Source organism: Octopus sinensis, linkage group LG23, assembly GCF_006345805.1.
Source record: "Octopus sinensis linkage group LG23, ASM634580v1, whole genome shotgun sequence".
Taxonomy (NCBI): domain Eukaryota; kingdom Metazoa; phylum Mollusca; class Cephalopoda; order Octopoda; family Octopodidae; genus Octopus; species Octopus sinensis.
In genome coordinates, this window is record NC_043019.1 from 10,619,987 (window position 1) to 10,633,283 (window position 13,297).

General features: G+C 44.9%; 1 protein-coding gene across 3 annotated transcripts in view; it reads right to left on the bottom strand.

The window, feature by feature from the left end:
* The window catches only part of LOC115223453 (calcium homeostasis endoplasmic reticulum protein), a 135,758-nt gene that overhangs the window by 12,561 nt on the left and 109,900 nt on the right, over positions 1-13,297 (bottom strand). For all 3 annotated transcript variants that reach the window (XM_036512661.1, XM_029794030.2, XM_029794029.2), the window contains 6 exons: positions 11,820-12,003; positions 9,554-9,945; positions 7,997-8,642; positions 7,045-7,247; positions 6,219-6,352; positions 680-892 (listed from right to left, as the gene is read on the bottom strand). In XM_036512661.1, coding sequence (XP_036368554.1) covers positions 680-892; positions 6,219-6,352; positions 7,045-7,247; positions 7,997-8,642; positions 9,554-9,945; positions 11,820-12,003 — 1,772 coding nt within the window. The remainder of the gene's footprint in view (positions 1-679; positions 893-6,218; positions 6,353-7,044; positions 7,248-7,996; positions 8,643-9,553; positions 9,946-11,819; positions 12,004-13,297) is intronic.

Below are 13,297 nucleotides of genomic sequence, written 5' to 3' on the forward strand. Positions count from 1 at the left end.
AAGGCCCGGTAAGGTTTTACAGTGGACACAGTGCAAGCTTTTTATCTATCATTAATCTTCTTAACAACTGTGGACATTCATTCAGACAACTTCTATCTCCAGTCTTACTAAACACACTTATTCACACACTTATTGCAGCAGACCTTCAGTTTTTGTAAACCCTGTAAAAGAACTAAGAAAGTTGGGGCTCTAACCAGGCCTTTCGTGACACCTTTAACCCTTTAGTGTTCACATTATTCTGCCAAAATTCATGCTTTTTCATCCACATTGTTTTGGACTAATCAGGCATTATCTTGTAGCTATGAGATTTTGATGAGGTAGCTGTTAATTTTTAAGATGATATTGTAGGGTTAGTGTGAGAGACCAGATATGGCCAGTTTGAACATAAAACAGGCAGAATACTTTTGGCTGGATATGGCCGGTTTAAATGCTAAAGGGTTAAAGCCTGGAACTTTACAGCCCCACCCTGTACAATATTACTCAGTGGTAACTTGAACAATGCTACTCAAATTGGCAGAGGAAAGCTCCTACATTACCCCCTGTGGTGGGAAAAGGTCATATGTTGCCCATAGTAGCAAGCAAAGGGCCCCCACAATGTTCAGATGTTGGGGAAACTTATTATTGTCCTCCCTCCATCCCTGCCGATAGCAAAAGAGATGTAGACAAAAGTTGTTTGTACCTTTTAGCGTCATACCTTCTACGAGAGCGCGTTCGTGGTGAGTTGGAACGTGACCGAGGTCTCGGAGGCGGAGAACTTGACCGACCTCGGAAGCGGTCGGACGGCTGGTGTTTCTCTTTTTCTTTCTCCTTCTCCAGTTCTCGGTCTCGGATCTTCTTAGCTTTCTGTTTCGCCTTGAGGAACTCATAGAGGCCTAGTTTCTCCCAGCCCTCGCTGAAACGACAAACAACAACAACAACAGTAACATCAATAATACAACAAATCTTAATCAAGGAAATTCTATGCAATCATTCAACCAGCTAGAAATAGCAGCTAAAACTCTGTTAAATCACACAATACCACATTAAAAAAAGGACACACCCGATACATTATGTCTGGAAACAGGATGGTCATAGTTACAATATCTTTTACCAGTGGTCTGTCTAAGGGATGTCCCTGGGCTAAACAACAACTGCAGTAACATTAACAAACACAGGCTTCTTTCAGTTTCCGCCTACCAAATCCATTCACAAAGCTTTGGTTGGTCCAAGGCTATAGTAGAAGATACTGGTCCAAAGTGCTGTGCAGTGGGACTGAACCCATAACCATGTGGTTGGGAAGTAAACTTTTAACCATATACTCATACCTGTGCTTATACATGCACACACACACACACACACAGCTGTCTGGGAGATATCTTATGGTAGTAGAATAGTATTTAACTGCTATTTCTAAATTTCAGTACGTGGTGAAGCAATTTTGCTAAGCCCTAATTATAATTATGTTTATAATTATAATTTTTGTATAAGTTTACCGATAATGATTCTTTTAACAAACCGAACTACTTGGTAAGATTATTAATTATAAATTGATTAATTAATTTTACCCTTTATTATTATTACATATATTGAGGTAATCATGGGTAGATAAAGTAATTGAGGTAATCAGAGTATGTGACAGAATACTTAAGATTAGATTAGTGCTTCATCATAGTTTAGCAACCATTATATCAGCCTATGCTCCTCAGTCGGGGCTACCCGATGGACAGAAAGACCGATTCTATGACACTCTACTGCAGACTACCTCGTTGACGAACGACAGAGACCTTATCTTTGTGGCTGGTGACTTCAATGGTCACGTTGGACGACATGCTGGGGGCTTCCATGGCGTACATGGAGGCTATGGCTATGGCTCCCGCAACGAGGAGGGAACCAGGCTGCTGGAGTTCTGCGATGCAAATAATCTTATGATTTGCAACACTAACTTCAGGAAACCTACCAGCCACCTAGTCACTTACCAATCGGGCCAACATACCAGCCAAATTGACTACATCCTTACAAGGCAAAGGGAGAGATGGCTGCTTATAAATGCCAAAACCTTCCCAGGTGAAGAATGTACCCCACAACATAGACTGGTAGTTAGTGACTTTAGGATCAGGACTAGGAGGACAACCAGAAGACGACAAATATGGAGAAGAAGGATCTGGAAGCTTAAAGATCCTGCAAATGGACAGAGATTTAGGGACATATTACTTGAAGCCTCTGACGAAGTAGAAGGGGATAGAGCATCACAGGGGTAGAAGACAGCTGGACGTTTCTAAGGGACAACCTGCTGAGAGCCACTGACCAGATCTGTGGCTGGTGCAAAGTCCCCTCTCGACCTAGAATAACGTGGTGGTGGTGGAACAATATTGTAGACAGGGCTATTAGAGAAAAGAGACAGGCTTGGAAGGTCTGGAAAAATGGGGGTAGCAGGGATTGTATCAGACTGCCAAAAGAGAAGCTAGGAGACAGGTTTATTTAGCCAGAGGGGAAGCAGATAAGAAAAAATTTGCCAATGTTCTGCGCCGTGAGGACCAAAGACTGGAGGTGTTTCGTGTTGCAAGACAGTGTGTGAGAGAGAATCGTGATGTGGTAGGAGAGAAGTGTGTTCGCATGGAAGATGGTTCACTTGCGCTAAATGAGGATGCAAAGAGAGAGGTTTGGAGATGCCACTATGAAAGGTTGCTGAATGAAGAAAATGAATGGGATAAAGAGAGTCTGCCGAATGTTGACCCAACAGAGGGACCAGCTATCCGAGTTGATAGTTCCGTGGTAGCTAAGGCAATTAGAAGCATGAAGACAGGGAAAGCCCCAGGCCCATCAGGAATCACTGCAGAGATGCTCAAAATGTCTGGTAGTGTCGGCTATAGCCTAGTCACCCGTATAGTTAATCAGGTGATACACAAAGGGGTCATACCCAATGACTGGTGTAGCAGTATAATAGTCAACTGCTACAAGGTAAAGGTGATGCCCTAGATACAAATAACTACAGAGGTATCAAGCTGTTGGACCAGGTGATGAAGGTTACGGAGAGGGTCATAGCCCAACTAATTAGAGAGAGAGTTAGTTTAGATGAGATGCAGTTTGGGTTTGTGCCAGGGAAAAGTACTACTGATGCTATATTCCTGGTAAGGCAGCTGCAGGAGAAATACCTAGCCAAAGATAAGCCCCTGTACCTGGCTTTTGTTGACATGGAGAAAGCCCTCGACAGGGTCCCCCGATCCCTTATCTGGTGGGCAATGAGGAAACTAGGGATAGATGAATGGTTAGTGAGAGCTGTGCGGGCCATGTACAGGGACGCCGCTAGTAGGGTGAGGGTTGGAAATGAGTACAGTGAAGAATTCCGGGTAGAGGTAGGGGTCCACCAAGGCTCAGTACTCAGCCCCCTCCTATTTATCATAGTCCTCCAGGCAATAACGGAGGAATTCAAGACAGGATGCCCTTGGGAGCTCCTCTATGCTGATGACCTTGCTCTAATTGCTGAGTCGCTATCAGAACTGGAGGAGAAGTTTCAGGTGTGGAAACAAGGATTAGAATCGAAGGGCCTCAGAGTCAATCTAGCTAAAACCAAAGTCGTAATCAGTAGGAAGGTAGACAAATCACAAACACCTTCAGGTAGATGGCCCTGCTCGATCTGTAGAAAAGGTGTAGGTAGAAACTCTATAAGATGCACCAAGTGTAAGCTATGGACACATAAGAGATGCAGCAATGTCAAAGGAAGGCTAACTAGGAAGATGGTTTTTGTATGTGGCAGATGCTCAGGAACAATAAACACTGAAAATGCTCTGAGACCAACTTCCGTCACTTTCCAGGGAAAAAACTAGAAATAGTTGATAGTTTCCGTTACCTAGGTGACCAAGTCAGCAGCGGGGGCGGGTGTGCTGAAAGTGTAACTGCTAGAGTAAGAATAGCTTGGGCAAAGTTCAGAGAGCTCTTACCTCTGCTGGTGACAAAAGGCCTCTCGCACAGAGTGAAAGGCAGACTGTATGATGCGTGTGTACGAACAGCCATGCTACATGGCAGTGAAACATGGGCCGTGACTGCTGAGGATATGCGTAAGCTCGCTAGAAATGAAGCCAGTATGCTCCGATGGATGTGTAATGCCGGTACTCACACTCGGCAGAGTGTAAGTACCTTGAGAGAAAAGCTGGACCTAAGAAGCATCAGTTGTGGTGTGCAAGAGAGACGTTTGCGCTGGTATGGTCATGTGGCGAGAATGGATGAAGATAGTTGTGTGAAAAAGTGCCACACCCTAGCGGTTGAGGGAACCTGTGGAAGAGGCAGACCCAGGAAAACCTGGGACGAGGTGGTGAAGCACGACCTTCGAACTTTAGGTCTCACTGAGGAAATGACTAGAGACCGAGACCTCTGGAAGTGTGCTGTGCGCGAGAAGACCCGGCAGGACAAGTGAGTCCATAACCCGTGGCCTTCTACATGGGATGGAGCCAGCCTACGTATGCATACCTTCCCTTCTTGGGACACAAAACTCTACTTGTGAAGACGTGATGAGGCAAGTGAGGATCAGAATCGAAATCGATCAATGGAAATTGCGGATGTGCTACCAGTGCCGGTGGCATGTCAAAACTCTGCTTGTGAAGACCCGTTGAGGCAAGTGACGATCAGAATCGAAATCGATCAATGGAAATCGATCAATGGAAATTGCAGATGTGTTACCAGTGCCGGTGGCATGTAAGAGAACTTTCCGTTTCGCGACCGTTGCCAGCACCGCCCCGTTTCGTGTCCGTTGCCAGCCTCGCCTGGCCCTCGTGCCGGTGGCACATAAAAAGCACCATCCGTTTGCCAGCTCTGTCTGGCACCAGTGCGGGTGGCACGTAAAAAGCACCCACTACACTCACGGAGTGGTTGGCGTTAGGAAGGGCATCCAGCCGTAGAAACACTGCCAGATTTGACTGGGCCTGATGAAGCCTTCTGGCTTCACAGACCCCAGTAGAACCGTCCAACCCATGCTAGCATGGAAAACGGACGCTAAACGATGATGATGATGATGATGATATATATATATATTTTAGTATGTGACCTCGTGTGTACCATTGGCAATTTTTTTCCCCCTGTCTTCCCTTCTCGGGATCTTTCCTTCTCCTATGTTTCCGACAAAGAGCTCCGCTCGAAACGTCAAACCCTCCTTCTTCCCTGAGCGTCCAATAATATTTTATTTGTTCCTTGCGTTGTTGTTTTTTTGTTTTTGTTTTCTTGTTTGGATTAACTATATATATATATATTTGTTCATTCATTATAAATCTTGAATCATGCTGTCACTGATGAGTAAGGGACGCAGCCACTGCGTTAATTACGAAATCACTGGTGATCTGCAGCTAAATTCTGTTTTTAAATGACTTGCTTCGAGACTTGCATTCGGTACGATATGTTTATTTTTGGTAGTTTTGACTTTTAAGAGTCCCTCCTAGCGTGCGGCATTTATGTGTAATAATCATCATCATCGTTTAACGTCCATTCTCCATGCTAGCATGGTTTGGACGGTTCAACTGGGGTCTGGGAACCCAGAAGGCTGCACCAGGCTCCAGTCTTATCTGGCAATGTTTCTACAGCTGGATGCCCTTCCTAACGCCAACCACTCCGTGAGTGTAGTGGGTGCTTTTTACGTGCCACCTGCACTGGTGCCAGGCAAGGCTGGCATCGGCCACGGTCGGATTGGTGCATTTTACGTGCCACCTGCACGGAAGCCAGTCGAGGCGGCACTGGCTTCGGCCACGATTCGGATGGTGCTTTTTACATGCCACCGACATATATATATTTGTTCATTCATTATAAATCTTGAATCATGCTGTCACTGATGAGTAAGGGATGCAGCCACTGCATTAATTACGAAATCACTGGTGATCTGCAGCTAAATTCTGTTTTTAAATGACTTGCTTCGAGACTTGCATTCGGTATGATATGTTTATTTTGGTAGTTTTGACTTTTAAGAGTCCCTCCTAGCGTGCGGCATTTATGTGTAATAATGCCCTCTATATAATATAAATATATATATTCAGGTGGGAAAATTTACAGATTTTTTCTCTTATGAGGTTTTTCACGCTAACTACTTGATAATTTCTTATGAAGATTTTATCCTATTTTAAAATTATATATATATATATACGTAGAAAGGTAAAGAGTACTGTTAGATGTGTATGTGCAGAGCTGAAATGTAAGCGAAGCATGTCAGTGCACAGGTGTCCCCTGTGAAGCATGTATGTGTTGAAGTAAAGCTGACTCACCTGTCCCTCGGCCTGTCATGTGACGGGGCACTATAGAAGGCTTCCACAGCTGCTAGTAGTCGCTCACTTGGTGGCATTGGAGGGGGCAATCGGATGTCCTTGGGATCGAGGGCCTTGTAATCACAGTCCTCCAACTGGAACAAGAGAAACAGAGGAGGGCAGACAGGCTTTAGTGGACATTATCATTAGGCGAGGGAGGTTTTGTCTCATCATCGATGAGATAAAATATGACAAACAGTGAGAGGGAAGAAGAGAAATGAAGAAAGACAGAGCAAGAGAGTGTGATGGAGTTTAAGAGAGGGAGAAAAGAGTATGGCTACAAAACAGGGTGAAAGGTGGTTTAGAGCAGAGGTTCCCAAAGTGGGCAGCACAGCCACACCCGGTGGGGTGGGTGTGTGTGGAATGGAATGATCCAAGGGGGCATTGAAAAGTGGGGTGAAAATGGGATGGCCAAAAGGGGATGATGAATATAAAAACAACCCCAAATAATGGGTTAATTTGGTTAAGTTTTATTTGTGAAATACAATTGTTTTGAATTTGTTACAGAGTTGTGTTTGTGGTGGGAGGGGTGCTAGGAATGTGGCCTGAGTGCCAAGGGGGTGGCAGCCAGAGAAAGTTTGGGAACCACTGATTCAGAGTGTACGTGTGTATCATGATGTGGGGGGGGGGAGAGAAAAAGAGAGAGTGTGTTTGTATATGTGTGTGAATGTTAATGAAATAGTTAAGAGAGAAAGAGAGATGGTAAGGAAAGAGGGTTGGAGGAAGAGAAAATGTGTGAATGTAAAAAGTGAGAGAGAGAGAGAGAGAGAAAGAAAGAGAGACTTACGTTAACCAAAAGAGACATTAATCCAGCTGGGAGTTCATAGTAAGGGACAGATGGGGTGAGGTCCATTTCTGTGGGCAGAGGTATTGGTGGTGGAGCCTGAGGGAAACCAGGAGGTGGTTTACTGAAGTCAGGCATTGGGAGTGGGGCCGATGGGTGAGGGGTCGGTGGTCCACGGAACTCCAGGGGTAGCGGAGGCAATAAACCTGGAAATACAAAGAAACAATGTTGGAACAGTGTGGATGTGTGTGTGTGTGAGACACAGACGTACACATAAACATACATGTAGATAGTTCCACACATACACAAATGGATGGAAGCACTCCGTCGGTTACGACGACGAGGGTTCCGGTTGATCCGAATCAACGGAACAGCCTGCTCGTCAAATTAACGTGTAAGTAGATGAGCACTCCACAGACACGTGTACCCTTAACGTAGTTCTCGGGGATATTCAGCGTGACACAGAGAGTGACAAGGCCGGCCCTTTGAAATACAGGTACAACAGAAAAAGGAAGTAAAAGTGAGAGAAAGTTGTGGTGAAAGAGTACAGCAGGGATCACCACCATCCCTGCCGGAGCCTCGTGGAGCTTTAGGTGTTTTCGCTCAATAAACACTCACAACGCCCGGTCTGGGAATCGAAACCGCGATCCTACGACTGCGAGTCCGCTGCCCTACCCACTGGGCCATTGCGCCTCCACACATACACAAATACATGCACAAACACACTACTACAAACACAGGAGTTGGTAAACTAAATCACACACACACATACACATCGATAGATACATAGGAATGTAAATTACACACACACACACAAACACATATTAACAAGCGCACACACATACAATGTAATTATATACACACAATGATGAAGATAATTTCATACACATCAGCACAAACACACAAGTATGTAAACTAGACAGACAGACAGACAAACATAAGTATATTAACTTACCATGGCCATAATCAATCAGCTGAGGGGGTGGAGGTTGATTGGGGCCAGGTCCATGGGCTGGTCCCGGTCCATGTGTAGGGCCAGGTCCATGGGCTGGACCCTGCCCATGAGCTGGACCAGGCCCATGGACTGGGCCTGGCCCGTGGGCTGGACCTGGCCCTTGGGCTGGACCAGGCCCTTGAGTTGGACCCGGTCCATGAGCTGGACCTGTTCCATGGGTTGGGCCTGGTCCATGAGTTGGACCAGGTCCATGGGTGGGACCAGGTCCATGGGTGGGACCAGGTCCATGAGTGGGACCAGGTCCATGTGTGGGACCAGGTCCATGAGCTGGGCCTGGGCCGTGTGCAGGGCCTGGTCCATGGGAAGGTACTGGACCTGGTCCATGGGATGAGCCTGGGCCATGAGTAGGACCAGGGCCATGTGCAGGGCCTGGGCCTTGGTTTAGTCCAGGGCCAGGCCCTGGTCCTCCGGCTCCAGGACCAGGCATTGGTGGTCGGTTATGATAGTTTGGCATAGGTGGGCCAAAAGGAGGGGGTGGGCCACCAAAATTAGGAGGTGCAAAGTTTGGTGGTGGCCCACTAGTATTGGCACCACCTGTTCCACTTGCCACATGTGAGCCTGGCTGCTGCATGTTTGGAGGTGGACCCTGAAATACACAAATGATAAAAATAATTATAATAATAATGATAATGGTTTCAAATTTTGGCACAAGGCCAGCAATTTCGGGAAGCGGGTAAGTTAATTAACATCAACCCCAGTGTTCAAAAGGTACTTATTTTATCGACCCCTAAAGGACGAAAGGCAAAGTTGACCGTGGTGGAATATGAACTCAGAATGTGAAAACGGACGAAATGCCACTATGCACTTTGCCTGGCATGCTAGCGATTCTGCAAGCTCGTCACCTCAATAATAACAATAATAAAATAATAATCGTTAGCAAACAAGAGACCCTTCATACATTATAGAAGAACATATCCCATGTGATATACAGGACAAACAAAGTGTTAATATAATTTACATATCGGTGCAGGAGTGGCTGTGTGGTAAGTAGCTTGCTTACCAACCACATGGTTCTGGGTTCAGTCCTACTGCATGGTACCTTGGGCAAATGTCTTCTACTATAGCCTTGGGCTGACCAAAGCCTTGTGAGTGGATTTGATAGATGGAAACTGAAAGAAGCCCATCAAATATACATATATACATACATACACACACATATATATGTATGTATATGTTTGTGTGTCTGTGTTTGTCCCACCACCATTGCTTGATAACCAATGTTGGTGTGTTTATGTCCCAGTAACTTAGCGGGTCGGCAAAAGAGACCAATAGAATAAGTACTAGGCTTACAAAGAATAAGTCCTGGGGTCGAGTTGGGCAAAAGAGACAGATAGAACAAATAACATGCTTAAGAGCAAAAAAAAAAAAGCTCTGGGGTTGATTCATTTGACTGAAAAGAGAATCTTCACGGCAGTGCCCCAGCATGGCCACAGTCTAATGACTGAAACTAGTAAAAGATAAAAGATACACAAAAAAAAAGAGAGAGGAATATCTTACCTGCGGGAATGGGCCTCCTGCTCCTCTTGGTGCTCCAGTGATAGCATTATGTACAGAAGGGGGTACCCCAGGGCCCATTCCTTGCGGTGGCATTCCTTGAGGGGGCATGCCCTGTGGCATGTTCTGTGGTGGTGGTCCAGGGTTTCCAGGCATCACGGGGGGCTGTGTTGGGCCAGGCCTCGAATTGGGTGGAGGTTGCTGAGGGGGTAGGGTAATATTTGCCATGCTTGTGGAGGTCGACATGCCGGGTGGCACAGGTGACGCTGTACTGTTGGGCATGTTGGGTGGCAGGATGGGAGGAGCAACTTGCTGGGGCACTGTTGGGGGAACTTGGGGTGCAACTCCTGCTGGGGGTACGGACTGAGGTGCTGAACTGTCCCGTCCAACAGAACCTGAAAATAGAAGCAATTACGTGTTATGTAAGAGATGTAGAGATGGGGTCAAAGAGAAACTCACAACAGAGGCAGTCAAACATTGGCATGCTCTCACTTTATTGGGGACAAGACCAAAGGTAGGGAACCTGTGAACTTCAGAAGGGCTGTGTGTGACCTTGTGAAGGGTTGTGTGTGACCTTGTGAAGGGTTGTGTGTGACCTTCTGAAAAGTTGTATGTGGCCTACAGAAGGGCTATGTGACCTTGTGAAGGGTTGTGTGTGACCTACTGAAAAGTTGCGTGTGGCCTACAGAAGGGCTATGTATGACCTTGTGAAGGGTTGTGTGTAACCTTCTGAAAAGTTGTGTGTGGCCTACAGAAGGGCTATGTGTGACCTTGTGAAGGGTTGTGTGTGACCTACTGAAAAGTTGCGTGTGGCCTACAGAAGGGCTATGTATGACCTTGTGAAGGGTTGTGTGTAACCTTCTGAAAAGTTGTATGTGGCCTACAGAAGGGCTATGTGTGACCTTGTGAAGGGTTGTGTGTGACCTACTGAAAAGTTGCGTGTGGCCTACAGAAGGGCTATGTATGACCTTGTGAAGGGTTGTGTGTAACCTTCTGAAAAGTTGTGTGTGGCCTACAGAAGGGCTATGTGTGACCTTGTGAAGGGTTGTGTGTGGCCTTTAGAAGGGCTATGTGTGACCTTGTGAAGGGTTGTGTGTGACCTTCTGAAAAGTTGTGTGTGGCCTTCAGAAGGGCTGCATTTGACCTTGTGAAGGGTTGTGTGTGGCCTTTAGAAGGGCTGTGTGACCTTGTGAAGGGTTGTGTGTGACCTTCTGAAAAGCTGTGTGCGGCCTTCAGAAGGGCTGTGTGTGACCTTGTGAAGGGTTGTGTGTGGCCTTTAGAAGGGCTATGTGAGACCTTGTGAAGCGTTGTATATGGCCTTGTGAAGAGTTTTATGTTGTCCTCTGAAAGAATTACATTTGCAGTAAAAAATAAAATCCCTAAACTGGAAAATATTTTAGTTGATACAATTATATTTTAAAACCTGACTTTTCAACCCATTTCGAAACTTAGAAACATCTAATTATATTTCTTTATTTGTAAAGTTGTAAATTATTTGTTTGAAGTAATTAAATTGATGTTTAACCCTTTGATGTTCAGATTACTCTGTTAAATGTAATGCTTTTTCACTCAAATTGTTTTGAATTAATCATACATTATCTCATAGCTTTGAAATCTCAATGATGTGAATATTTATTTTTAGAATGTCAGTGTAGGTTAGCTGTGAGAGGCTAGATATGGCTAGTTCAAATATAAAACATGTAGAATATTTGGGTCGGATATGGCCGGTTTAAACACTAAAGGGTTAAAACATAAGAATCACAAAAAATTTCCCAATACCCAACACCAAAGAAAAAAAAAATATCATGGAAATCATATTCTATGAAAACTCTGTTTTGTTATATTGTGTTAGAGGTTTCATAGTAAATATAGAAACTAATTTGAATATGCTGTCCTGCCAGATGTGGCCCTCCAACACTGAAAGACTCTGTACCTCTGGGGGTGGGGGGCATCAAGACTGTAAAGGTAAATAAGGTCCATTAATTAGCATAAACAACCTCTAAGGAGGTGGGGATGGTAAATATCGAAACTGATTTGAATATGCTGTCCTGCCAGATGTGGCCCTCCAACACTGAAAGACTCTCTACCTCGGGGGGGGGGGGGGAGATCAAGACTGTAAAGGTAAATAAGGTCCATTAATTAGCATAAAAACAACCTCTAAGGAGGTGGGGGATGGAGAGGTAAACATTCACATTTCCGACCATTCCGTTGCCCCTCCCCTCCCCTCCTCCTCTCTTGACCTCTGACATCAATAACACCGACACTGTACCTGACTGTTGAGGTGGTGGTCCTCCCACTTGCTGCAACAACTGCAGCTGTTCTTGTCGCTGCTGCAGCTGCAGGTTGAGGTGTGAAGCGAATTCTTGGTGCTGCTTCTGGAGTTGTCCGTACTGGGACTGGATGGCAGCCGTAATCTGTGTGACCAAGTTACCATACTCAGTGATAAGGCCGGCCTGCAAATATATAGACACCATATATATTACATATATACACACATACATATACATACATATATATATATATATACACACACATGAATGAATGAAAGAATGGAGTAGAACGAAGATGTTAACAAAATTCCTTTACTCTCGACATATGTTTCGAAGACAGCATATTTTTATTTCATACATTCATATACAACACACAAATTTCTACACAAGAACCCGGAGTTTCTACCCTTGACAGGTCGCTTCAACCGTGTTTTCTGATGTGAATTTGCTACCCAGGTTTCGGTTAAACGAATTTTCCATGCTGACGATAAACATAGGATAATTCATTCACCTACTTATATACATACATACATATATATATATATATATATATATACAAAGGGAAAGTTTACGAAAATAGACAAAAGACGAAGGCAGGTGGAGTACAAACAAACAAATGTATTAGCATGGTGCTCAGGAATAGAAATAGAAAAAGTCTTTTACGTTTTGAGCCTACGCTCTTCGACAGAAAGATACACAGAAAAAAAAAACAAGGAGAGAAACAAGGTGAGAAAAAAATGCGTGTAGGAGCTAACGATCTACACACACACACACACATATATATATATATATGGAGGCGCAATGGCCTTGTGGTTAGGGCAGCGGACTGGCGGTCGCAGGATCACGGTTTCGATTCCCAGACCGGGCGTTGTGAGTGTTTATTGAGCGAAAACACCTAAAAGCTCCACGAGGCTCCGGCAGGGGGTGGTGATCCCTGCTATACTCTTTCACCACTCTTTCTCCCACTCTTCTGTTGGCCTGCTCGCTTAGCCAGCGGGGTGGCGTCATTCGAAGGCTAAAACAATGCGAGCGCATTGTGACCAGTGATGTGTAACAACATCTGATGGTCTGGTCGGTCACGTGATATATATATATATACACATATACATATATATATATATCCACACATATATATATATATATATATATATATATATACTTACTCACACACACACGCATCATCATCATCAGTATTACCATATCGATGCCCTATGTTTGCATGAGTCAGGCAGAAATTACTGAGGTGAATTGCTGTGTGGGCCCCACCAAAATCTTATATGGACCACGGTTGAAAGCCACTAATCTAGAGGCACCGAAATCACATAAAAGAACCAGCTTCACCGTGACCTTTCGACACCCTGCACTTCCCCAACACAGATGAATGTGATTGTGAAACTGCTGCTGCTGATGGTGACAATAGTGGTGTTGGTTGGAATCATGGCAAATATTTTGATGATGATGATGATGAAGCAGACAA